Source organism: Corvus kubaryi, unplaced genomic scaffold, assembly GCF_017639235.1.
Source record: "Corvus kubaryi isolate FWS band 111438036 unplaced genomic scaffold, C.kubaryi_AGA036_p1.0 74, whole genome shotgun sequence".
Taxonomy (NCBI): domain Eukaryota; kingdom Metazoa; phylum Chordata; class Aves; order Passeriformes; family Corvidae; genus Corvus; species Corvus kubaryi.
Window position 1 is genome coordinate 4,824,082 of NW_024582061.1, and position 24,972 is coordinate 4,849,053.

Genomic DNA, 24,972 nt, shown 5'->3' on the forward strand with positions numbered 1-24,972 from the left:
GCTCATCACTCTTGGCCCTCTCCGGTAGCACAGCCATGGCTGGGACAGCCTCCCCTAGAGATCTGCTCCACAAAGGGAAAAAAGCCATTTCCCTTCACAACAAAGGGGCTGGGCCGCCTGCAGCACCAGGCAATGTCACACCCACCAGTGGGTCCTGAGGCTTGCAGACAGTCACATTTCAGACTGGAAGGAATATTCACACAAAAAGCTGCCCCTTGTGTTGCAGTTTCCTCCCCATGACACCGACAGAAGCGCAGCTGCGAGGCTTTGATGTGGTTCCCCGCTAAGGACCAGCCACAGCAACCAAAAGAGGCCCTTCCATTGCCATGAGGAGCCGTGGCCACCCAAGTAAGTAAAACCACAGGCAAACTCAGCCAAACCAGCGGGTGGCTCCTGCTGAAAGTGGGCACCTCAAGAACAGGGCCTGGTGATAATGAAATGCCTAAGAAGGGAAGCTGCCAACCCGTTTCAGCTTAGAAGTCACCTTTGGCACGCGCTTTTTTGGAGCACGCGCCCGGCATCCCTGCCAGAGAGTTTTTTCCACCATCTTCCTTCGGAAGCAAATGAGATCATCTCAGGAAGGCCCAACCGCTTCAGCTGCTCCTCAGAAGAACCACGTCAGGGAAACTTGATTAAAAATAGATAATAAAGGAAATACCAGTAAGCTACACCAAAACAGCCAGCAGAAGGGAAGGGAAATGATTTCCCTGAACCAGGTTTCAAGGCCTAATATTGTGTTTTTAAATATTAAAAAGCTGTCTTTTGAATGTTTCTGGCAATTCATAGACTCAGTATGGGCAAAACGTGCTCAACAGCCATCTGAAAGGAGGCTGAAACTTGAATTACATCCCTACCCTATGCACACCAGACACTAGGACAAAACCAAGGCCAGTTTGAACCAGCCATCAAGTCAGAGTTGCATTAAGCCATAGGGTGAGGACACACAGATTTCCTGCTGGCAGATCCCAGGAGTCTGGGGATAGCATGGAGGCAGAGTTTCTCCACAGAAACCAGTACTGGTGAGTCAGGGAAGACGAAGAGAGCAGCACACACCATCCCCAGAGGACATTGCGCTCGGAGGAAGGGCACACTTTGTGTATTCAGGACCGGGCCAGCTTTATCAAGTCTGGCAATGAGACACCTCCCTATCTACAACAGCACCAGCGGCGCTATCTCCGCACAGCCCCCGGCCAGGGCCGGCGGCTCTGGGGACACCTCGCACACATGCCCACACCCCAGGTCGGGGTGTGCAACAGGGACCGAGCCCCTCAGTGTGGGTGCTGGTGCATTGGGCTCGGGCTGGGGAACTTCTCCAGGCTCTCTGCAGTGAAGGGGAGGCTTTCGCCTCCCTGCCCAGCTGGCACCAGCAGTGACATCCCACATGGACACACTCATACAGCCTGGGGTACGTGCGCCCATGCGGAGTCCTTGAGAGCCAGGTGGCTTGGATGAATGTATCTGGTTATGAAAATTACTCTGGGCAAAGTACCGCCATCAACATAAAGCCTATGGATGAAGCAGACCTGGAAAGAAACACAGGTGGACTTAACCATTCCCTCGTGGCTTCCTCAACTCTCAGACCACAAGAAAATGACAGCCACAGTCTCACTGGTCACCAGAAATTTATTTTATAGCACAAAGCGGGTTCTGGGGTTACCTTCCCGGACGTACGACATGAGCTGAAGTCACGCTGCCCATCGCTCCAGCCGCTCCCCATCGCTGCCATCCATCCCCCATCGCTCCAGCCGCTCCCCATCGCTGCCATCCATCCCCCATCGCTCCAGTCTCCCCCTTTCCTGCCAGCCGCCTCTCATCCCTGCCAGCCGCTCCCCATCGCTCCAGCCTCCCCCCACGCCCGTCCCCGGCCGCGTTGTGGCTCTCGGGGGCGGAGGGCGGGCACGGCCCCTCCGCGGGGCCGCCGAACAAAGCGCGGCTCAGAGGCTCCGCCGCTGCTCCCGCGGAGGAACGGGACGGGACGGGACGGCGGAACAGCCACAAGTCACGCCGGCCCCGAGCACGCTCCTTCCTTCCCTCCGCGCCGGCGAACTCACCCTCCTTGGCTTTCTTCTTCCTGGCCAGGGTCCCGCCGAGCTTGCCCAGGAACGACTCCTCTTTCTTCATCCTGTGCGGCCGCAGCGTCGGGGACCGGACGGGCGCGGCGGACATCGGCTCTGCCGGGGGAGCCCGCCCGGCCCTGCCCGATCCTGCCCGGGGGCTGCGGGGCCCGCGGAGCCGAACCAAGTCCGGGAGCGGGGAATCACTCGCCCGAGCGAGCGGGGCCAGCCCGCCGTGTGCGCTCACAGCCACTCGCAGGACTGGGAAGCGCTGCAGCCACAGCGCCCTGCCACGGCCGGGAAGTCCGCGGGAGGCGGGGGCGGGACGAGCCCCGGACACCCCCGGGGGGCCGGGGGCGGGCACCGGGAGGCTGCCCGGGCCCTCCCGAGCATCACCTGCGGCCAGGCGGGCGAGCCCCTCCTGCGGGGCACCTGGTGCGCCGAGCCCACGCGGGTGCAGGAAAAGCGGGTAAAAAGCATTGCAGGAAACAACGCCCCTGATCCCACCACAGCCGGACCAGAGTGGTGTTAGGCTTGAAAGTACACAAAGATCAGACACCAAAGAACATCCTTCCTTAAGAACAATTTTATATATTCCACGTTTTGCAACAACTGGACACAACTGAGGGCAAACGCTCAGCATGGGCCGTTTGCCAGGGCACAGCAATTCCTTGCTGGCTTCATTCAGATGTGCCTCCTGATTTTGCAGCCATGCGCCCCTTCTGTCAGACCAGCCTGCATTCTCCTCCTGGCATGTTGCCGGTCAGGTCTGACATCTCCTCTGTGGGAAGATCGAGAAGGGGGCTGTAGGTTCTGTGTTTGCCAAGCCCCCACCTCCCAGGTGTCCTAGCACTGCTGCTGCCATCAGCACGGGGGGTGTGCACAGAAACGGCCCAAGCCAGAAACTTGGTTGTGGTCCCGCAGGGAGAATTTCTTATTCCTTATCATTTTACAGCAGCCAGGAGAATGATAAGGGGTTGTGGAATACGCGTTAAAAGCAGGTCCTGAGGAGTTTATAGTGTTTAGGCTCTGATACTGTTTAAGCCCCTGAAGTGGTTCCACTGATTTTAACGGGACTGCTGGGTCCCCAAAGTCACACACAACCTTTGGCTGTGCTCCTGCGAGCAGCGTCTCTGTCAGCAGCCCTTGGCCCAACAAAGAATCGCATTCAAATCACCACAGCTTGGCTCAGGATCTGCACACCCAGCTTATATGCAACAGATTTGCAGGCTTGACCTGACACAGAAGCAACACTGCAGGACACATCCAGAGCAGAAGGTAGCAGAGATTATTTTCTGAGTTAGTTTCACTAGAGATTTAATCCAAACTAATCCCCTCTGTTACCCAGACCCACTCTTATCCCTCACCTCCAGTGGCTTTTTTACAGTCACTTTGGTAACTAAAAGAAAAACCCAACCCAACGAACAAAAACCAAAATCACCCAGCCCAAGCTTTTCGGTGTGACTGAGCACGGAGTCACCCGAGGGCAAGTGCCAGCAGAAGGGAAGTGGAGGGCACACATGACCAGGCTGGAAAGACTCTTTCGAATGGCAGTGCAGACTTCTGTGAACTTTATTGAAACTGCTTCTTTGGAAGAACAGATAAATTTCATTTCCTGCAACAACAGTGTGTTGCCCGTAGTAGAGGCTTTTAGACTGCAAATGAGAATTTACCAGGGGTGGGATCAATACCAGTTAAAAAACCACTTTGCAAAATGAAATAATTAGCAAGGATGTCAACTGCATTCTCCTGGCATAAGCCACATGAGACATTTTACAATTGCAAGCTCAATTTTCAGTTCATCAATTACCTCAACTGATACAAAACCCACACATTAATGTTGATCTGCAACAGGACTAGCAGAGTGGATATTTTCATTTCATAAAATGCATACCGAAGTCTTAGGTTACATTTAGCTTTAAGGCAGAATGGGAAAAGCATTTTATCCAACCTCTGGGGGGAAAAAAACCCATAAAAATCGATCAGTTCTCATACCAGATTTTTAAAATGAAATTGCAGTCAGAAAATGTGTCAGTACAAACTTTTAGCAAGAAAGCAAACAAACTGGTTAATTTACACACACAGACGAAATGGTAAATAAAACTTCCCTGACTCCAGTACAGCACTCAAGATGTAACCACTTAAAAGAAAGTATCTTTTAATAATTGAAATAAAGCCACACAGATAGATCCATTCACCTCTGACTTTGATGTCCTATCTATTTATAAAATGCTTCAGTTGGTAGCTAAGTAGAAAAAGCACTCAGCCTATTGCAAAGCGAAAGGAGGCAGGGCTGTTTGAGACAAGAGAGAGCCCACAGCAACAAAAAGTCAATTACACTTCAGAAACACCGAAACAAAACTTGGAGCCTTTTTAGGACTCATCAAACAAATAGGGCTCTTCTAAACAGGAAATGAAGAGCTGTCACCCCTGCTTTGATCAGTGTTAGGGTGCAGTGATTTAACTGGCTAATGGCCACTAACAGGGACACAGCTGCTGCTGCACCAGGTCAGTGGCCTGCAGCTCAGAGCAAGCCCAGCTATGTGGTTTAAACCCTCCATAATGAATGAGATACCAGCCCTCTGCAGCCAGAAAATTCTCTCTGGTACCTTCCTCTCATTAGGGAGGAGATTCCTATATATTTCTATAAGAATATATTCAGTATTTCAATAATGACTGTACACCCATTAAGAAAACTGCCAGAGCATAAACATGTCATTTTAGAGAATTACATTGAAAAGACTAAGCCTAGTTTAAAATGTTTTTTATTTTCAGTGCTGAACTGCTAATTTAATATTTAGGTGAACATTTAAAAGTCTGAATCCACATTTGCTCATTTTAACATTGCTCACCTTCTTTTTGATAGAGGTGTTTCTTCCTTTATTTTAACCTCATAGCATTTATACTGCTTTCAAAATTTTAGACTACCTGAGGTTACTGTAATTAGAGGTATCACAAAATAAGTAACATTGAATATATGGTCTCTCTTCTTCAGATATTGAAACAAGGCAAACCTACCCACTTAAACCAGCAAATTATTGCAGCCTTGTTCTGTTCTAACACCACCTGTACTGACTTTCTAAGATGATAGAAATTGTAAAGACACAGTTCATTTTTCTTCCTGGTCTGCCAGATGAATGAAAATGTGCTGGGGGTGTGACTGCTGGTGTTTGGGTTAAATTTTGTTGTTTGGGGCTTTTGGGGGGGCAAGGTTAATAACATTATTTATTAAATACTGAGGTAGGAATGTACCACCTTACTGATGCCACTGATTTGCTTCAGAGTGCCTTCTATCATGTATTCTATTTAACTTAAAAGCTTTTACAAAGACAATTTATTCCATGCAGACTTTGGCTCTACCAGCTGCAGACTGGGTTGCGTTTTTTGCTTAAGAAAGCACAGGATACACTCAGCACAAATTAAGGTAAAATTATCCAACAGCATTGCAGTTGCTAACAGCAATTTACCATTGCTCTCATAAAACATACATCCACTATTTCAACAAGTTTGCCATGGTGGAGAAGCTGTGCAAAAATTCTCCTGAAAAAGATCCCTACTGAAGCTGTGGCTGCAGGCTCCAGCCCTCTTGAAAACAAGAATAGCAGAACAAACTACTGTACACTCAAATTCTGTAATTTCAGGATTATTTTCTTATGCTCTTCCATACAAAGTTTAGGATAATCTTCCAGACATCTGACCAGCTCCTTAATAGTCCCACAAAGGAGTCATGGTATTTTCTTTCCCCCATAACATCACAGTAAAAATTCATACTTTTTCATGTGAGTGCTCACCCAGCCCAGAGAAGGGAGAGCCAACCTGACCCCCCCCTGCACCTTTCCATGTGATCACACGTGGGAGAGAGACTTGAACACTTCCCTCAAAGGGCACAATAGGGACAGAACTTTCTACACAAATGCCTGACAAAACCAGCAGGTGTTTTGCAAAAGTAGGAAGTGCTAAACATTAGTTGCTACACCTCTGCAAAGACTGGCAACTGTGTTAAAAAAGGCACAGAGTGACAGCAAAGGTACTTACATTGAAGCACGCTTCCATATTATTGAGGTCAGCATAGTAATTTATTTGTAAAGCTTCTATTTTCAAATCAAATACAGTTATGGCCTTAATATGGCAGCAAACCTGCCCTTATATTCTCACAACCTCACAAGTTTCCTCTTCCACCTTCCCTAAGCCCCCTAGAAACTTACTCATTAGCAGCACCTGATACCACCAGATTTCCAAACATAAAGTGCAATTTCAACTTTTTAATATAACCAGAACAGCTGGAAACCACCCATGCTCTGAGAAATGGTGATGGAAATATTGGCCATGCTTCCGACATGCTGCTGCCACCTTCTCACTGCCTCTTGGGTGCCCCAACACACCACTGAGACTCTTCAAACCTTGTCCCAAAACTCCTCTCCTCCCCAGGTCTCCCTCAGCCACCAGAAAGGGCTCCAAGTAGTGAATTAAGGTCACAGCTGAAGGGACTCTGCGACCTGGTGGGACCCGCAGCCTCAGCACTGCTGACATGAAATCAGGAGCCCATGAGCACGTCCCAGGTGTGCTGTTTGGGGGCACTCCTCACCACCTTGCTGTCCCTAACAGCAAGCGGCATGCCCGAAGAGCAAGAGCATCTTCACTACTCCACAGGTGAAACGATATCCAAAACTGCCCATTTAAGCAAACACCAAGCTTCTGATTCACAGTTCTGACTGCAGGCCTTACTCCTTCTATCCTTTCAACTCTGGCCAGAAAAACAACCACCAAGAACATGGATTCATATCTTTCCAAAGCTGTTCTCCCACTGAGCACTGTGGCAGCTTCTACTGGAATTCTGATTTCTACCTTATCCATTTTAAGTATCTGGACCTCTGCAGCAAATTTTAAGTGGAAATATATTAATCATACCAATATTCCATAGAAGCAACCACAAAATCCAGATGTTTCTTCCAGAAGAATTCAGAAATACTTTCTATACTGGATAGCCTTTGTGCACTTGTGGTACGCCATAAGAAAATGTTACTTTTCAATCTAGTGCAATGCCAGCAGGAAAACAGTGACCCAGGCAGAGGCCCATGGAACATCATTTTGCTCCCTTTATCCCACTGGACGATTCTCTGGCGAGTGGCACAGAGTGGTCTGTCAGACAATGTGCTCAAAGGTCTCTTCAGCCTTCAGCAGTTTCTTCCATTCCTCCCTTGTTTCTCACAGAGGTCAGAGCTTAATTGTGGCCTGGCTGCTGTGTGGTGTGCATACTGAGTTGGGGCTCTTCCCCTAGGCCTGCTCAGCTCAGAACACTGCTGAGCCCTCTCAAAGAGCCAGCTGAGCTTGGGGCTCTTGTGTCATACTAAAGAATGGCACTTGAGCAACCTTGAGTAAAACACGGTGTGCACAAAATAGAACTCTTAAGGCAACAAAATACAGCTAACTTTGAACTCCTAGGAGAAAACCCTAACAGTATTTTAGTATCTAAACATTCACATTAAAAATATTTTCGTATGTCAAAATGTTGATAGTGCTGGGAAAAAACCTAATAACATTTGTTGACATTCTTAACATAGTTTCATATTTTATCTCATAACAACAAAAGAACCATCAAAAATCCTTGGTTAAATATATACTTGCTATAGTATCTGTTAGATAAACACACTGAGAAAGTTTTTTTCTATCAAATTTTGCTATTTGAAGCAGCTGACTTCTGTCATTCACACAATTTTGAACATCTGTAAGCCTACTGCTGCTACTTTATGAGGAGGGAAGGATGTTTAATCAAGCAGAGCTCTGCAAATCCAGGCAGTCCAGTTTTTAGCCTTCATATTTTAGAGAATTATCAACTAAACCAGATTTAGTTACTCTATTACACCAACAGCAATACAGACCAATGCTAAAGCAATGTATAAAATTGTGATCTCTTTAGAAAGAATGGAGTCTGAGTGCTGACTTGACTGGGAACGGGCTTTCATGGCAGTCCTGACACATTCAGCAAAGTCAAGTCGAGCACCAGCATGTCCAAAGCTGTGTCTTTAGCTGAGAAGAAAAAACCAGGAGTCTAACAGCTTCTGTATTTTTGTTCTGCTGTCCCAGAGTCTTCTCTGTATTGTGATTTTAAACCTACCAACGCTTAATAACAAAAAAAGGTGAATGTAGATGCAAGGAAAGTGCACTCCAAGTTCAGCATGACCACACAGGATTGATACATATAAAAATTATCAGTATGCAACCACCTCCAAAGATGTTGGGACCAAAGTAGTGAATAAGTCCATCCTTATAAACTGGAATATACTCCAAGTGATAAAGCCAGGGGTGACTTGGAAGTGAAATTAACATCTCAACAAGTCAGTAGAGAGACAAAAAGGGAAACCAGGTAGTTCCACACATTCATGTGTCTGGAGTCCCTTTTTGCAACTGCTACAAAAAGCTGTTTTTGCAAGACATAAATCAACAGCTTTGCTGAGAGCATTAAGACACTCAGAGCCCTGAACCCTTCAAAATTATGATTTTAGTACTTACTATGCTAGACAGATGACCTGAACTTTTACAGTATGCAATTCAGATTGTAGGAGGCATTTAAACAGAGGTGATTCACAGTAGTGAAATATATTCAAATCAGAACATTTTAATTCCTTTAGAACCATTAAAAGATACCATTTTTGACTCGTAACAGCTTTTCTAGGGACTTGTGGTTGGAAGAAGGTAGGCTGTGCAGGCCAAAACTCTGATGATATGAACAATATTCAAGAGCCAATATCTGACACAACTCTAGTATTTCAAGTAAAAGCTGTAAGACAGACTCCTACAAACACTCTCCCATCTTTGATAAGAATCAGAGGTACAATGAACCTTTAGAGCATAATTATTTAATGTAGCTTCTTGTGGAGTCCAAGAGGTAAATCACTCAGCTGTGTGTCTGCATTTCAAGGAAAAAAGACCATTTTGAAGTATGTTATAGTCTTGATTTCATCTCCAGAGCACAATTTCATTTACTGATGTAAAATATTTCTGTATTATAGAAATCTTATTCCTGCTCCGAACTGAACACCATCACATATCCTGAAAAGAAACAAATAATGAAGTGTAAGTGATACAAAAGGTACTGATGAAATTAAAATCAACTCTCCCTATCCCCAAATTCCCAACATTTTAGCAGACAAAGGCTTTTTTTAAATAAATGTTCTGACAATCTGTCGGCCGTAGGGAGCATTTGTATTTCCAAATAAAGCCCATAATTTTGAAATTGCTATTATACATTCACACTGCCTACGGAAACATAATCCTGCTCCTGTATGAAAGAATCTCACACAATACTCACAGACAAGAACAGGGCTCCTGAAGCTTTATTTGTTGCATACTATAATATTTGCTTGATGCAGGAGAATTGCTTGCTAACAAATGAATTTGTTCTTCTCTTCTCTTTATCTGTAAACTTGTTTTCATTTTTCAAGCAAAGACATTAAACTACGTATTTATCAAAGACATCAAACGAGGTATTTATCCAATCATTTGGGTTTAGAAGGCTTAGGAAAACCCCACAAGCTGTTTCCCCACAAGAAATGAAGCTGCTGCACAGCTGTTTATACATTTCAACAGCTGCTCTCAAGTTTAAGGAACTCTGACACTTGAAAAGCAAAGTCTTAACCCAGCTGTGAAACCAAGGTGAATAAAGCAGGCTGGAAAAGCAGCACTGAGATGTCTTTGTTGGCATGGAATAAACAAAACTACAAAGCAGAATTCTCTCTAAGAAAGCAGAACCTCTAAAGAAGTCAGCGTGCCAAACCAACCTGTCTCCAGCCTGTACTCCCATGGGGAAGCAGTAGTTGAGCTCCAGCCTGGCGATGTTTCCCAGGCGCAGCACGATTCCGGTGCCGTAGGACCAGCGGATGTACTCTGCCAGCCTCTGCAGGTGTGCCCTGGGACCGTCACCTGCAGTCAAACACCAAGGCATGAGAAGCAAAGCAAGACAGCAGAACCAGAACCAAACTGCTGGGATTTTAGCTGGACTGCTGGCTGGTCTCTATGTCCTGCTGCAGGGTACCTACTAGCAAGAAGGAGGAAATGAGTATTAAAGATTTCAATGTCTTTACTGCTCTCTTCCAGTACTTGAAGGGAACTTACAGGAATGATGGAGAGAGATCGTGGGCAAGGGCCTGGAGTGACAGGACAAGGGGGAACGGCTTCAGGCTGACAAGAGAGTAAGTTTGGATTGTGTATTAGGAAGAAATTCTTTCCTGTGACAGTGGTGAGGCCCTGGCACAGGTTGCCCAGAGAAGCTGTGGCTGCCCCATCCCTGGCAGTGTCCAAGGCTCTGAACAACCTGGGATAGTGGAAGGTGTCCCTGCCCACGGCAGGGGGGAGAACAAGATGAGCTTTAAGGTCCCTTCCAACCCAAACCATTCTGGGACTCTATTCTATCATTTAGTGGGTCTCTACTATTTTAAAGTGGATTGAAGTATCTCCCTCCCATATGGATGCCACCTTTCTTACAGCAAGTGAGGCAGATATCAAATATCACTATATTCTAAAACTGACTGAAATCATACTGAAAAGTCATATGTTAATACACTGAAATATATATTGAATAAAGTTAGGGATGGGAGGAAAAAAAAGAGTCCCATCAGCTACCACACCCTCATCTAATGCCACCATTTTTTTTCAGTTCATCCCAGTAAACACCAGAACCTCACTAAAACATCATCTTTCATTCTCCCTTCAGAATGGTGTTAGATAGCAAGTGTTAATTACACACTGGTCTGCAAACATCACCAGTTCACAGACACTACCATTATCCTCCCGGCTCTCTTTCCTACAAGTTGTGCTAGAATTTATGGGGTGAGCTAAATAAACTACTGCTAATCTGTCAAATATTTAAGTTAAAAGCAGCAGGTTTTTGACAGGCACCAAAATATATGCAGTAAACAAAGTGCTTCTGAGTGAACAGACACAGAACAGCTCTCCTTTGTGCTTTTATATGAAGGCAAGAGGGGTTTTTATTCTGTTCAGTCTTACCATAGTTGAGATTGCAGAGATTTCCAGCATTAAGGAAGAAATGTGTTCGGAAAAGATCCCCAAAGCCTCCACGGCCAGGCCGGAAAGGGAGAGGGGTGTAGAGATGAACCCCTCCAGCCCAGTAGGCTTCTCCTCCCAAATAATCACCTGTTCGGGCAAAATGTTGGAATAAAGGCATTTACTGTGGAACATATTGTAAGAATCACTTGTTAAAGGTACAAAAACACATCTGTAAGTTGTTTTACATTCCACTTTTACCCTTTACAACTCTTCCCATTGGCTTCTAACTCTCTCCAAACTCACTACTATTAGTTAAAAAAATTAGCACTTACACATTTCTATAAACCTTCCAAGGGAAGTGCATTTTTCTTCATTCCCTCACTAGAAGAGCCTGAGGCATGCACCTACTCATGGTAGTTCAAGAGAAGGACCTCCTGAACATCTCTGCAATACTTTCCTTGGTTTTAAAACTGAGAAATTGATACAATTGAACAATTCACTTCAAAATATAATGGATATTGAATCCACTGACAACAGCAGAGTAAGGAATAGAACTGAGGAAGCTCCTGGCTCTCCAAACACCTCTGTTGAGCAGATTATCTTTCCCCTAAGGTACCTGAACACAGGCTGTATCAAACAGAGACTTGCTATAACCACATTTTGGGAACTTTTCCAGCTTGAAGGTTGCTTACTAATTAAAATGATGCACTGGAAGTGTGCAAGTCTGAACACACACATAGTTTACAAAATCAGTGATTATGGTTTAACTAAGAAGTATCTGGCTTTACCCCATTGTGAACTAATCTGTAACAATAGATCAAAGCCGTAACACTTCTCCAAGTACAGAATGAGTGTAATTATTTTCAGGTTATAGGGAGTTTAAGGACTCTCTGTGGCTCTCTGTTACCCACTAATATTTACAGTATTGTCAGAGGAGTGGGGTTTAAAAGTGTCAGACCTTCACTCTGGGGTCCAATGCTGTACATACTGAATCCACGCACACTTGTTGGTCCACCAAGGTAAAACCTAGTGAATACAGATAAATTTAATGTAATGCTTTACTCAAAGGTAACTTTGTAACAGGTTTAGTAATGTGATCTTTAAACACCAGCATTAGAAGGCAAAATTGGGTACAGAGTGAGCAGAGTGACAATATGGCTTTGTGTCTCAATAAACCTATGCCTGCTACAGGATTTTGCAGGAGGTAAATACCATTTTGCAACCATAAATATGAGCAGGCAGAGCAGCTACACAGCAAATTATAAATTTTTACCAGCCCAATATGAAAATGGCTTGAATATGAATATGCAAGTATAGCTAACTAGAAACATTTTATTCTCCTCAGAACTACTACTGTTCCTCTCTTGTGCAGTTTTCTGTATACATTACCTGTGCTGACTGGAAAAAAACACCCAGCCATTTAAAAAACTTGCCTGTCAGCTATACTGGATGGCTTGTCTCCAATAGGTACCAGCATTCCGCCCCAGAGTGATGCTGAAACAACCTTTGGAGAGAAAAAGAAGTTGTTTATTAGTACTCATTCCTTAATTTCCCTGACAGTATGAGCTAGATTCCATCACCCCGTAACAGACAGAGCTCCCATCAGTCTCCCAGAGTTACAGCTGCTCACACCCTGTGGATATCACAGCCTGTATGTTGGATTTTCAACAGATTTTCAGGAAACTCTTGATGGTTGCTGCCCTCTTTCTTTCATGCAGTGCTGTGCCTTGAAAAAGTCAATACAGCACATTTGAACCAGATGCTACTTCCACAATGGCTTAAGGGAGCACTCAACCTCATCCAGCACCTCTTTTCTTGAGAATTTTCATGTCTCAAAGTAAGACAACACTGCTGCCATAAATGTACAATGACGACCTGTCTGTAAATTAGCCTTATAATTAAATGAAACCACCTTCTGCAACTCACTATACTGACATCAGATAAACATAGAGAGTTACTCTTTATCTATAAAAAGTAATTCTTGCTACTCAAATCACTGTAACAAATAGATTTAATCATTTGCTTGCTGCCTGTGTAGAAGTACTACTGCCAGACAGTGAGATCTATTGTCAATAACTTTGGGATGCAAATTATTGTAACCCCTGATTTTTAAATCTTCATGATGCAAGTTGCTGTTTAATTCCCCATTCAGCTCTGAGAAGAATTTATTGCACTATCTCCATGTGATAAAAAACTTCTAAATACAGTTAGAAATATTCCTGGGATATGCTGAAATTCTTATTTCAGTTTTTCAATATTTCAATTCAAAACCCTATTTCCGCCTAAGTCTATGCTGTTGAAATCAGTCTTCCTATTTCTTCCCAATAACTTTACACACAAGACATAATTACATGCTATGAAAACAAGAGCATGTAAGATGAATAGTTATATATTTATAATTTCAAATATAAAGAAAACTAAATCAAGATTATTCTGAATATTCATGAAGGTCTCAAAACTTTTAAGTTTTTAAAAAACTTACAAAGTTTTTGAAAAATCCCTTCTAAGAAAGACCACAAAGAACAGACATGGCCAGCATCACTTCTGGAAGGAAAATCATTCTTGTGGTCAACTGTGCAACAAGTTCTCTCCAAAATTCCCACTTTTCAAGTGATTGTGCACAGCAGGAACATAAAGTTAAAAATAAAGGTAGTCCATATTCCAAAAAACAAAATCAAGTTATCTACTCCAGCCACTTTTCACAATCTTTTCCTAATCCAGGGTGAAAAATAATCCTTATATTAAGCCTAAGACATAGGTTTGATAGCCCCAGATAAACTTCAGGTCAATTACTAAAATATCTTAAAAAAATTACCGAATCCCAGAGAAGTTGCTTATTGAACTGGAATTCAAAATCCTCTTTCAGAAAGCTCACATCTCCACCTGTATAGCCAGCCAACTCCTGCAAAGACATACATTTATTAAAGTTGCAACATATATTACATGGTTCTTCCCTTTAAAAGTTCAGCATGTCTGCATCAGCACAGGCAGTGTTTTTCTTTACAAGAAATACAGAAACACTGGCATGAGGGGGCAGATGAATTTTGGACCAAGGCATGTATGAACCTCAGAATAACGAGCTGCATTTTTTTCTTTTCCAAATATTAAACCAACTGTTGCTTTCTAAGCCATTTTGTAAATGAAGGCAAGATAGAATGGAGCTGGAAAATTCAGCATCCAAAATCAAGACTGTATTTCTCTAGACCTGAGAAGGTTTCATGTGGTGAAGAAGGGCTGAAGAACCAGACAGCTGCATGACACAATGTGTTATTTTCAGCTCCCATGAAGTGAGTGAACTAACTCAGTGTTAGAGGCAGGATCTAACAAATGACACATTACCTAAACCCTGAATTACAACCACTTTTCTCACTCACAACAGTTCACTGTTGCTTACAGTAGCACTTTTACTTCCAATGGCATTTCAAATCTGCCTCTAAAGCACTAGAGAAATTAATGCTTCTGAAGTATTACCCATACAGCAGAAAAGCCAGCTTTTACAAAGGCTCTGACTGTAAAAAGCATTTTCTGTGCCAAAATAATACATGCATATGTCTTGGAGAGTTATTTTTACCCAGTCTTTCATTTTAGTTCTCAGACTTTCAAATTTTGTAAGTAGCAACAGGACTACAGCCTGGCAATCTGTGCACGACAGTGTTAAAAAAGAAGGGCTAATAAATACCCACTGAAAGTGTAGTGCAAATACTGCCAGGGATAGTGTCTCTCAGGTAATAAATTATTTAATGCTGGTGGAGAGGCTGTGCTCTTTGACCTATGGCATACAAATGAAAATTTGCCACCATAAAAAAAGTTTCACGATTTTGAAAGGCACACTCAGTAAATAGAAAATGTAATTACCGCTCCTCATTGTCTCCTAGTCAATTTTAGACTAACTTCTATCTTTAGACATTTTTAACATGAGCAGCAATTAGATAAATTAAGACTCAAACACACAGACAAAACCCAATAATAGCATAAGTGATTTAAAGCTACCTGATTAATTTTCAGCAAAGCACCTCGTTTTGGCAAGATTGAGGAGTTCCGAGAATCAATTACCATGGCATGCTGAGGAGAACAAAAAAACTGGGTTTAGCTTCTTGTAGCTGTTGAATACTTCAGAGTGACATTATTATTTTCCTTCAAAAAATGTGCAAACAGCAGAAGATAACAACAGCTCCAGCTAAGATTAATAGAGCTTCATGGATTTGGGAACAATATCCCTACAGGCTGGCTTTGACATTTACGGGCCACATGAAATGCATATGTTTGTATTTCTGCCCATGGCATGCACCAGAAACAGAGCAGCAGCCCAGCTGCAAACCACCCATCTGCAAAGAGTTGATCTCCTACCATTTGTAAGCTACAAGTGAAAGATGGCAAGTGACCAGAAACTGGGAGAGGGGAGAATGTTTACAAAAGGCTTAGGACGAGGAAGTTTACTCTTCCTGTCTGCTACAAAACAAGGCAATTCTGCAAAAAGAGATGCCAGGTGAGACAGAGGGAGAACAAGCCAAAGCCTGACAGTCAACTATGATTCCCTGTTCTCCCTAGGGGCCTCCTGGATTACTCAGTGGCAATGACCAAACACAGGAAAAGATGTTTGAAGGAAAACACATTCCCTCCAAAGACAAAAAGCTCCTTTGGTATCACTCCTAAGTATGAGATGACTCAAAGCCATGAGTTTTTAAAGAATTATTATGAGAAAGCCTTACAGAGAGAGAAGATTTCAGAGAGTGTCCACTTTCCTCTCGAACAGAAAAGGATGCTGTTCTAGCAAGGCAGCCAAGCTCTCTCCACACACCCTCCCACTTCAGTGTGTGAGTGGTCTTCCAGATGGGAAACTACAATAAAGAATTGAGTAAGTCATGAAAATAACTGCTACAAAATTAAAACAAGTATTTTTTTATATTTGAGTCTATGGCTTTCTTCCCAAACTTCTTGAAACAAAGAGAAACCTTTTTCCATTTCAGAGTAATGCTAATTCTGCTCCAGCCAAGAGAGTTAGATGCACACCAATTAATCCATTCCAAATGAAAAATAACTTGAATTGGGCTGATACAGTAAGCTAGGCTGCCAGCTGCCTCTCTGAAATGATAATATTTAAAAAAAAATGAAGAAAAACATGCTGGCATTTTTACATGGCCAAAATGAGATCGAATTGTAACAAAAAGTCCAAGATGCACAACCTCTGTCATTTTCAAATCACTGACCTCTTTCAAGTAAGAAGTCAGCTCTGTGCATGAGTGATTCCATCACTCAAAAAGTAAACCAAATATGTGCAAGAGCTCAACTGAAATGTGCATGAAGCATGTGTTACACTTGTGCTACACTCACATTAAATTCTGTTGATACTCCTCTGTCTGTTTCTCGAAGAGAGCTCCAAGGGAACTGTCCAGTTACTTTGTACACATTAACTGAAAAACTGAAACACAACATTACTGGCAGGTTTGAAGGGGAAATATTTAAGGTAGAGTTTTGAATAATCACAAAAACTTAAGAAACCATCTCTGCTACACCATTACCAGATCCTCAGGAAAGAATAAATGCAATTACTACTCCATGAAAGATCTTATTAATTGTTTTATATTCCTTCACTAAAAAAAGTAGTGAAAAATGCATCCCCTACTTTCTTTCAAAGTTTCCAGGCTGTGGTTTGAAGAAGGACAGGCCATATGAAGTTTCCTTTGTTCCATAGGAGAACTGGAAGGTCACCTTTTCTGCACGTCCAAAGAGATTTGGGAACTTGAGCCCCAGCACCTACAGAAAATTAAAAAAAAAAAAAAAACAACAAAAACCCAAAACACTAGACAAACAAACAAAAAACTCCCCACACTGTAACATTTTATATAGTTTTGCTGTCTTGCATCTTAATCATATGCTGAAAACAAGAACGTAATGAGAATTAGAAATTAAGACATTTAAAAATACTTCTAACTGAGTATGTTTTTTTTCTCAGTTAGATTTCTCTTTGCACTGGCAGCAAAAGCCAACAGTGCAAGTTACAGTCAAACATCCAACTTTTATTGCTGTTTAGTAGCTGCTGACTTAATCTGCACTCTACTGGGCCATCAGTACTGACGTTACTGCAAGCAAAATCTCCAAGCCTGTCTCAAAGCCCTGGGGAACAAATCTTTGGCACAACAAGCAGCTGCTCTGCAACTGCAGACTCTCACACTGATCCTCAGGAAAAACTCCTGTCAGGGAGGGCTCATCAGAACCAGAGCAAGGGAAAATTATCACTATGGAAACACTTCCCTGTAGTTTTGTTTTGAGGAACAAGATCCTTCTGAAACCAGACCTGATGGTGGTGCAAGACACTTCTACAATTCTCCAGAAACTACTGAAACACTTTTGCCTAATCTGACACAAATCCCTTGCATCTTCCAGGCAGTTCTCGGCCCTCTGACAGAAAAGATGGAGCAGGTTTCCTCCAAACACAGACACTAGCACTGTACTATTGTTGTGTACTCTATTGGAAAAGAATATTAAAAAGCTCCCAAATCCTGACTGCCTTTGTCTGACACGTGTTGGAAGCAAATCAGTAACCTGAGCTTTGTCATGATGGTTATTACACCGTAAACAGAAAAGGCTTTTAGTGTGAAGTACTAGATGTATAAGCTTCAGATGAATGTAAAGGATTAGAATAAATAAATATATTCAGCTCTTAAGGAAACATAATCTGTGTTGCCAATACCACTGTATACAAGTCATGTTTTTATAGCATTCACGAGTTTTACTTCTCTGTGGTAAATTAAGAAGCTGAGCACAAAAAGAGAAACCCAAGTAGCTGTCAGTCAGTTTTGAGCAGCACTGGAGGCAACAGGTAGGATTCCCTGCTGGTTTCCTTCAGGCCACAATACCCTGGACCTGGCTCCAGGCAGCGGAGCTGCATAAGCAGCTCTCAACTCACCTATTTCCAATTCTCCTTGCACATGCAAAACAGCATCACCTGAGTCAGGCAGGATCTTATCCAGGTTAAAAATATCCCTAAGAGGAAAAGGATGAGTCCCTTGATCTGGCTTATCCACCAGTCCCAGGCACAGCTGCCCTGTGCAAGTGAGAAGGCAGAAAGGGTGCAGCATGAGCACCTGAAAGCACAATCTGCTCACAGCAGCACTTCTGGTAAAAGCACATTCACAGAGCAGCAGTACAGCTGGGACTTCCTGTGGCAATTGGTCAATACTGTTCACACAAGATTTTAATCTGATGCATCCTTAATTAAGTTATATGAAAGGAAGTTTCAAAGTTTGTATAATTCATGAAAACCTTGTGTTCTACAGCCCAAAATAACTGATACTGGGCTAAAAGAGAAAAACAAGAACAATTTCTAAGTCAAACATAAAGCATTTTGACTGAGAAGAAAAATACTTAAAGTACATCTCATAGAAATGAAATGCCCAATTCCTTACTAATCTCTCCAGCAGATAAAATATCTTAAAAACTTACCATGCTGAGTTGGAAGCTACAGCATTCTCCCCTAGCTCAAAATAGGCTTTTGCTGAATGAAAGCCTGACACAAAGGCCTCACAAAGTCTTAGTAAGGCTGGATCAAGACTGGATCACCAAATCCCTTGCTAGGTTTGAAACTGAAAGTAAGAGGAATATCAAAAGGCATTACTAATAATTTGAAATAATCCATACCATGCTGCCTTCATTGTTGCCAACCATGGTGTTATAGCTCCCAGTTAACCTTCTCAATTCTGTTACCTCAAAGGTCACATCTAAACCATTTGGAAGGGCATCATCTCCTAGAGAAACAAACAAAATGCATGCTATCTCTAAAGAGTTATTTGAAAAACTGCAGACAGAAGATTACTTGAATTATTTGAAAACTGTTTGAGTTAAGGCATAATAAAAGTCCACATTACAAAGTGACATGGCTTGACAAAAGGAGGTCTGGATGTGAGTGCAGAATTTGGTTTAATCATAGGATGACTGGTTTGAATCATTTCATGTCGATGTGATGTGCAACACAAGTACAGGACACATCTTCAAGCTTTCCCTCACATGTTCCTTGAAACTGTGGATTAAGGAATGCTTACTGTAATTATTTTAGTGCTGAAAATTCACTCATGGACAAGCAATCTTCAAATACACGCACACATATATGCAAACACAGGCAAATAGATCTTCTTCATAAGGATAACTGACATAAACACATTTGTATCCACAGCACACCCATGTGTTTATCTAAAATATAGAAAGGTATATACAAGACTAAGTTACATACACAAAAAAATGTCCAGCCTCTTCCATAGGGAAATACATATATACTGCAGGTAATATATGAGAAAAGAGGTGAGGATTAATGAGGGAATACACACCTTGACAGGTATCAATCAGAACATCCACCTGTCTAAAGATTCCGAGACGAAGCAACTTCTCACGAGCTTCATGTGATTTTCTCATCACCTAGAGGATGAGAAAACTAGTTCACTCATAGAATCAGAGGATGTTTGGGTTGGAAGGGACTTTCAAGGTCATCTAGTCCCTTTGAGTCTTTCAGGTTAACAAAAAATAACGAGGATAAATTAGTTAAAATGCAGGTAAGTTGTAAAATATTCACTGATTTTGTATATACAGATATATATGTGCACCTTCAAAACAGAACACAACCACTTTAGCACCTGCATCTGCAGAAATAAATTAAACCCAGAGCATCTGGCCCAATACCTTCATACCTTTCATTAGTTTGCTTCCTAATTACTTTAATAGTTAAAACAATTACTCAGTTAGGTTCCAGTAATTACAACTTATTTAGGGGGCCTCTGTTCTTGGCAAAACTTGACAGTTGCCCCATGTCTGAATGGAGTGGCCCAAAGCAGCCAAAGAAGAGAGAAAAAATTTTAATTAATTTTCAAACAGCAGGTCTGATATTCACTACAACACTTACATCAATGAGATTTTTAGCCTTGAAAACATCAGAGATTTCATACATGATGATGTCATCTTTGGTCCTTCCAAGTCCATCGAAGTGCACATGCTGAACCACCACCTAAACACAACAAATGTTTACACACAAGTATTGAATTTGCATCTAATAATGAGGATCAAGGTCACCAATGCACAAAAATTATTGTGAGAAACCCTGATGATTCCTAGGGCCAGTTCCTGCCAACCTACATCATCAGAAATCAGTGCTATCTACGATTCTGGGATGTTGTTCCCATAACACAAAAATGAAAGAGAAGAGAACTCTGACACCAAAGCTAACACTGGTTGTAGCAGAAGAAACTCTGACAGACTGCAGCTGCTGGGATTTTAGTTGTAAATGTTGTATGGACAAAGAAGCAACTGCAGAAATCACCTAAGTATTAAGACATAAGATAAAATACGTAGTTAGTTGTAGTTATTTGCTACTTCTTTTATCAGCTATACAGAAACAAAGAATTAAAAGAAGAAAATCAAACACCAAACAAGTGTACAAGCCACAAATATTTAAACTCTATTAAAATCATCACTACCACAGAAGCAGTGCAGTTTCAAATGCAGATGAAGAACACTCCCATTATGAGGTTTTATGCTTTCATCTTGATACATAATCAACTGACACAATTTTATTGTAAAAACCACAGCACACTCCATGCTACCTGGTACAAATGGACTACAGTGATTCCATTTCCCTTATTTTTCCAACCTTTTCAGTGAATTTTAATTTTAGGGGTAAATGTCAAAAAAGATCTGCTTCAAAGAGTTGTCTAGGATTTACCAGGCTGCCCAGGCCAGTGAAGACCCCTGGGGGGATTAAAAACCATGTGGATGTGGCACTTGGGACATGGTTTAATGCTGGATTTGGCAGTCCTGGGTTAACAGTTAAGACTCAGTGATCTCAGAGGTCTTTTCCAATCTAAACAATTCCACGATTCTATACTAGAGTTTGTAAAAGACACTATGCAGATTATACTACCTCTATCATAAATACCTGTATGACTCTATGTATTCATGTACAATAAAACAGCAAAATAACAGCAACCTATTACGACCCATTGTGTAAAAAAAAGCCTATCAGCACATGTACATAATGAACTAAATAAAACCCAACTCTTATCACCAACCTTTAAGTGAGGACGACTCTGAACAACACCAAGGAAAATTTTAATAAAAAAATAAGATGGGAACTCACCCCTCTAGCATGACTATACATATTATGGGCCAAGCCACACATGCTCTTGCATGTAAATTACATATTAAAAAAGTGACCATCCTCTGCTGGAGTCAGTATTTCCCTTAGTGACATAACTGATGTGGTGGCATTTTCCCCTAACCTGGCTAATGCTGCACTTGAGCAGGTGAAGGGCAGGTGCTTGCTCTACTCCTAAGCAGGAGTGGAAATCTCATATGAGAGGGAGAGCAGCAGCATCTGCAACCAGGTTTATTGGCTCAAAGCTGAATTTTAGTGACAACTCCTGTGGTAGGGATAGAAGAAATGGATAAAAGAACAGGAACCAGATAGCAGCAGATTAATCTCACAGTACTAAGTGTAATTCTTTCACATCTCAAATCACAGCTAGGAAAAACAAGAAAGAAAGGGTGCCAAGGCATTTATTTCTCGCCACAAAAAAAAAAATCAGGATGTTGTTCAGGCACTTACATCTTTGTTTTCAAGAATTTCCTGCTTGGTCTCAGGTTCAACTTCAACCAGTTCAGGTTCCTCTCCCAAGGCACCAAAGTCTGGCCCAGTCATTGGAAGAGGCTCCAAACTCTGAAAACATAAAAGAAAACTGCATTTAATAGGGTACATGGATTTATGATTTGTGCCTTTTGTCAATGAGAAAAACCCATGGTTCTCAACAGTGTGCCCATCAAATCCTAAGGGAAAAAGCAAAAGAGAACAAAAATGAAAGGAATTACCAGAACACTTGACACCTACCTGCTTGCTGAAATTTTTAATGAAAGCTAAATAGCTTCCACACTGAATGATTTCTGAAAAATACTCTGCATTCTTCCAAAAAACAGCTTTAACTTTTAAGACAAGCTTACTGTGCGAAAATATGAATTCCACTTTCTTAAAAAGAATCTAAAAAAATCAGGCTGTCACGTCTCTAGTTTGGGTTTTAGGAGGCAGAAGAGTATGAATGTCGAGCAGTAAAATAAAAAGGGTGTTCTCAGAACATTAGTTTGCTTTGCATGTGTTTATTTGTCTTTATATTTCAATATTTCTTTTAGAAGTAACTTTTCAAATAAGGCTCAAGAACCTCAGGCTCTGACCATCAGAGCCAAACACTTCAATCAAACACAGCATGGCTTTATTTATTGTACCTGGAAGAGTCTTAAAATAAGACGTATCAGAATAGCTGTTTTCCTGAATAGTAAATTGCTGTTGCATATCAAAATCCAGAAGCTTCACAAAGTTCAGACAAGTGTGAAACACTCTGTATCCACACAATGTTGTCTAGCAGTTCACACTACAGATGGACACAAACCACTAAAAATTTTGCATCATTAGTCACAGTACTTATACACTCTGGAACCAGCTCCCTTCAGCAGCTGTTCTTCAGCCCTAAAATGGAACACTTAGACCTTTAAGTTCCTTCTTCAAGCACTGGTTTGTGTATCTGTTCACCATGATTTCAGACATGTGAGGCCTCACAGCCCTCTCCAAGCAATGCAACTCTCCAGCCTCCACTTCTCACCAGGGGCAGCTTCTCTTTGCATTGTGCTTTTTCAGCTGCTTGGGTTTGGGTTTTGTTTGGTTTGAGTGGGGTTTTTATTTTTCTGTTTTCATTTCCACAGTCTCGTTCTTGCCAGCCAACCCCCCTGGGGAGGTCAGCTCTGGGAAAGCCTCGGGAAAGACCTGAAAAAGACCCAGGTTTTCTAATACGAAGAAGTTTTTTACTGAGTAGGAATTTTTTCTCTGTTGTGAGGGTGCTGAGGCCCTGGCACAGGCTGCCCAGAGCAGCTGTGGCTGCCCCATCCCTGGAAGCGTCAAGGCCAGGTTGGACGGGGCTTGGAGCAGCGTGGGATAGTGGAAGGTGTCCCTGCTGATGGCAGGGGGGACGAGTGACCAGATGATCTTAAATGTCCCTTCCAAGCCGCCAGTATCTATGATTCCATACAAGACCCAGAAAGGAGCTGGGAAGGGAAGGCGCCTCCGAGAACCGGGACGGGCTCCGACCCCTTCTCCCTGCGCCGGCCCGGCTGTGCCGGAAGCTCCGTTCTCGGAGCCCGGAGCGGCTGAGGCGGGGCACGGCCCCCGATCACGGCCCCGATCACGGCCCCGATCACGGCCCCCGATCACGGCCCCGATCACGGCCCCGGCCGCGCTGTGTCCGGCCCAAAGGTCGCGGCGGGGAGCGCGCGGCCGTGCGACCTTCGGGCGGCCCCGGGGCGGGTGCCCGGGTCCCAGCCCCGGCGGGTCCCGCCCCGGCGGATCCCCAGGGCCCCGGCGCTCACCCGAGCGTGCACAGTGCCCATGATGGAGGCGGCGGCGCGGGCGCGGCCTCGGTGTCTCCGGCGGGCTCGGGGCGCTCAGGACCGCGGCACGGGGGCGGCCATGACAGGCGGCCCCGCCGGCGCCCATTGGCCGGGCCGGCGGAAGGGGCGGGGCCAGGGGGCGCTTCCTGCGGCCGGAGGTCACCCAAGGGCTCGGGATTCACCCAAAGCCCCGGGATTCACCCAAAGGCTCGGGATTCACCCAAAGGCTCGGGATTCGCCCAAAGCCCCGGGATTCGCCCAAGGGCTCGGGATTCACCCAAAGGCGCGGGATTCGCCCAAAGGCTCGGGATTCACCCAAAGGCCCGGGATTCGCCCAAAGGCCCGGGATTCGCCCAAGGGCTCGGGATTCGCCCAAAGGCGCGGGATTCGCCCAAAGGCCCGGGATTCGCCCAAAGCCCCGGGATTCGCCCAAGGGCTCGGGATTCGCCCAAGGGCTCGGGATTCGCCCAAAGGCGCGGGATTCGCCCAAAGGCGCGGGATTCACCCCAAGGGCTCGGGATTCACCCCAAGGGCTCGGGATTCACCCAAAGGCTCGGGATTCACCCAAGGGCTCGGGATTCACACAAGGGCTCGGGATTCGCCCCAAAGCCCCGGGATTCGCCCCAAAGCCCCGGGATTCACCCAAAGGCTCGGGATTCACCCAAAGGCTCGGGATTCACCCCAACCCTCAGGCTTCACCCAAAGCCCCGGGATTCACCCCAAGCCCCCGGGATTCACCCCAAAGCCCCGGGATTCACCCCAAGCCCCCGGGATTCACCCCAAACCCTCGGGATTCACCCCAAACCTTCGGGATTCACCCCAAACCTTCGGGATTCACTCAAACCCTCGGGATTCACCCAAAGCCCCGGGATTCACCCAAAGCCCCGGGATTCACCCCAAACCTTCGGGATTCACCCAAACCCTCGGGATTCACCCCAACCCACGGGATTCACCCCAACCCACGGGATTCGCCCCAACCCACGGGATTCCTCCCAAACCTGCGGCATTCATCCTAATCCCACAGAATCATACTGGGCACCTTAAACTGAAAGCTGGTGCTGTAAATTACTCAAAATTGTTGGTGCTATGATTAGTATTACAATCATTATTACTACTGTTATTTTACATTACTTTGTTATCTCTATGTCTGTATATATTCATAGAAAATATAGATATTATATATTAGTTACACTGTACATTACTGATATATTTACTATTTGTTTTTAAATACATCTCTCAAATAGAAATTATTATTTTAGTGTATTTTCTATTCTACACAGAACAAATTTTTTCATACATTATTCTATTATATTTTATATTATTTATATTTAGTTATCTGCTAAGTTTTAGCTCAGAAAAAACACACCCTTTGTTTTCTCCCTTCAGATCCAACTTTCTCCGGTTTTTAATTGTTTGTTTAAACGCAACAAGATATTTGTAAAGTAACTGATTGCAAAAAACCAACCAACCAAAAAAATCCCCCACCAAAAAACCCCAAAAAGAC

At 43.5% G+C, this 24,972-nt stretch overlaps 2 protein-coding genes across 2 annotated transcripts in view; both read right to left on the reverse strand.

Annotated features, from left to right (window-relative positions):
- Window positions 1–2,341, reverse strand: part of PARVB (parvin beta) — a 52,561-nt gene extending 50,220 nt beyond the window's left edge. The window contains exon 1 of the mRNA XM_042051226.1: window positions 2,052–2,341. Coding sequence (XP_041907160.1) covers window positions 2,052–2,166 — 115 coding nt within the window. The 5' untranslated portion in view covers window positions 2,167–2,341. The remainder of the gene's footprint in view (window positions 1–2,051) is intronic.
- Window positions 2,342–3,595: 1,254 nt separating this feature from the next.
- Window positions 3,596–23,560, reverse strand: SAMM50 (SAMM50 sorting and assembly machinery component). Its single transcript, XM_042051228.1, has 15 exons — window positions 23,448–23,560; window positions 21,646–21,756; window positions 19,948–20,049; window positions 19,379–19,466; window positions 18,696–18,802; window positions 16,681–16,811; window positions 16,389–16,476; window positions 15,767–15,895; window positions 15,048–15,119; window positions 13,873–13,959; window positions 12,491–12,561; window positions 12,016–12,083; window positions 11,058–11,204; window positions 9,833–9,974; window positions 3,596–9,104 (listed from the first exon to the last, which is right to left on the reverse strand). Exons 1-15 carry the CDS (start codon window positions 23,466–23,468, stop codon window positions 9,059–9,061), a joined length of 1,410 nt encoding a protein of 469 aa, XP_041907162.1. The 5' UTR covers window positions 23,469–23,560; the 3' UTR covers window positions 3,596–9,058.
- Between the last annotated feature and the right edge of the window lie 1,412 nt (window positions 23,561–24,972).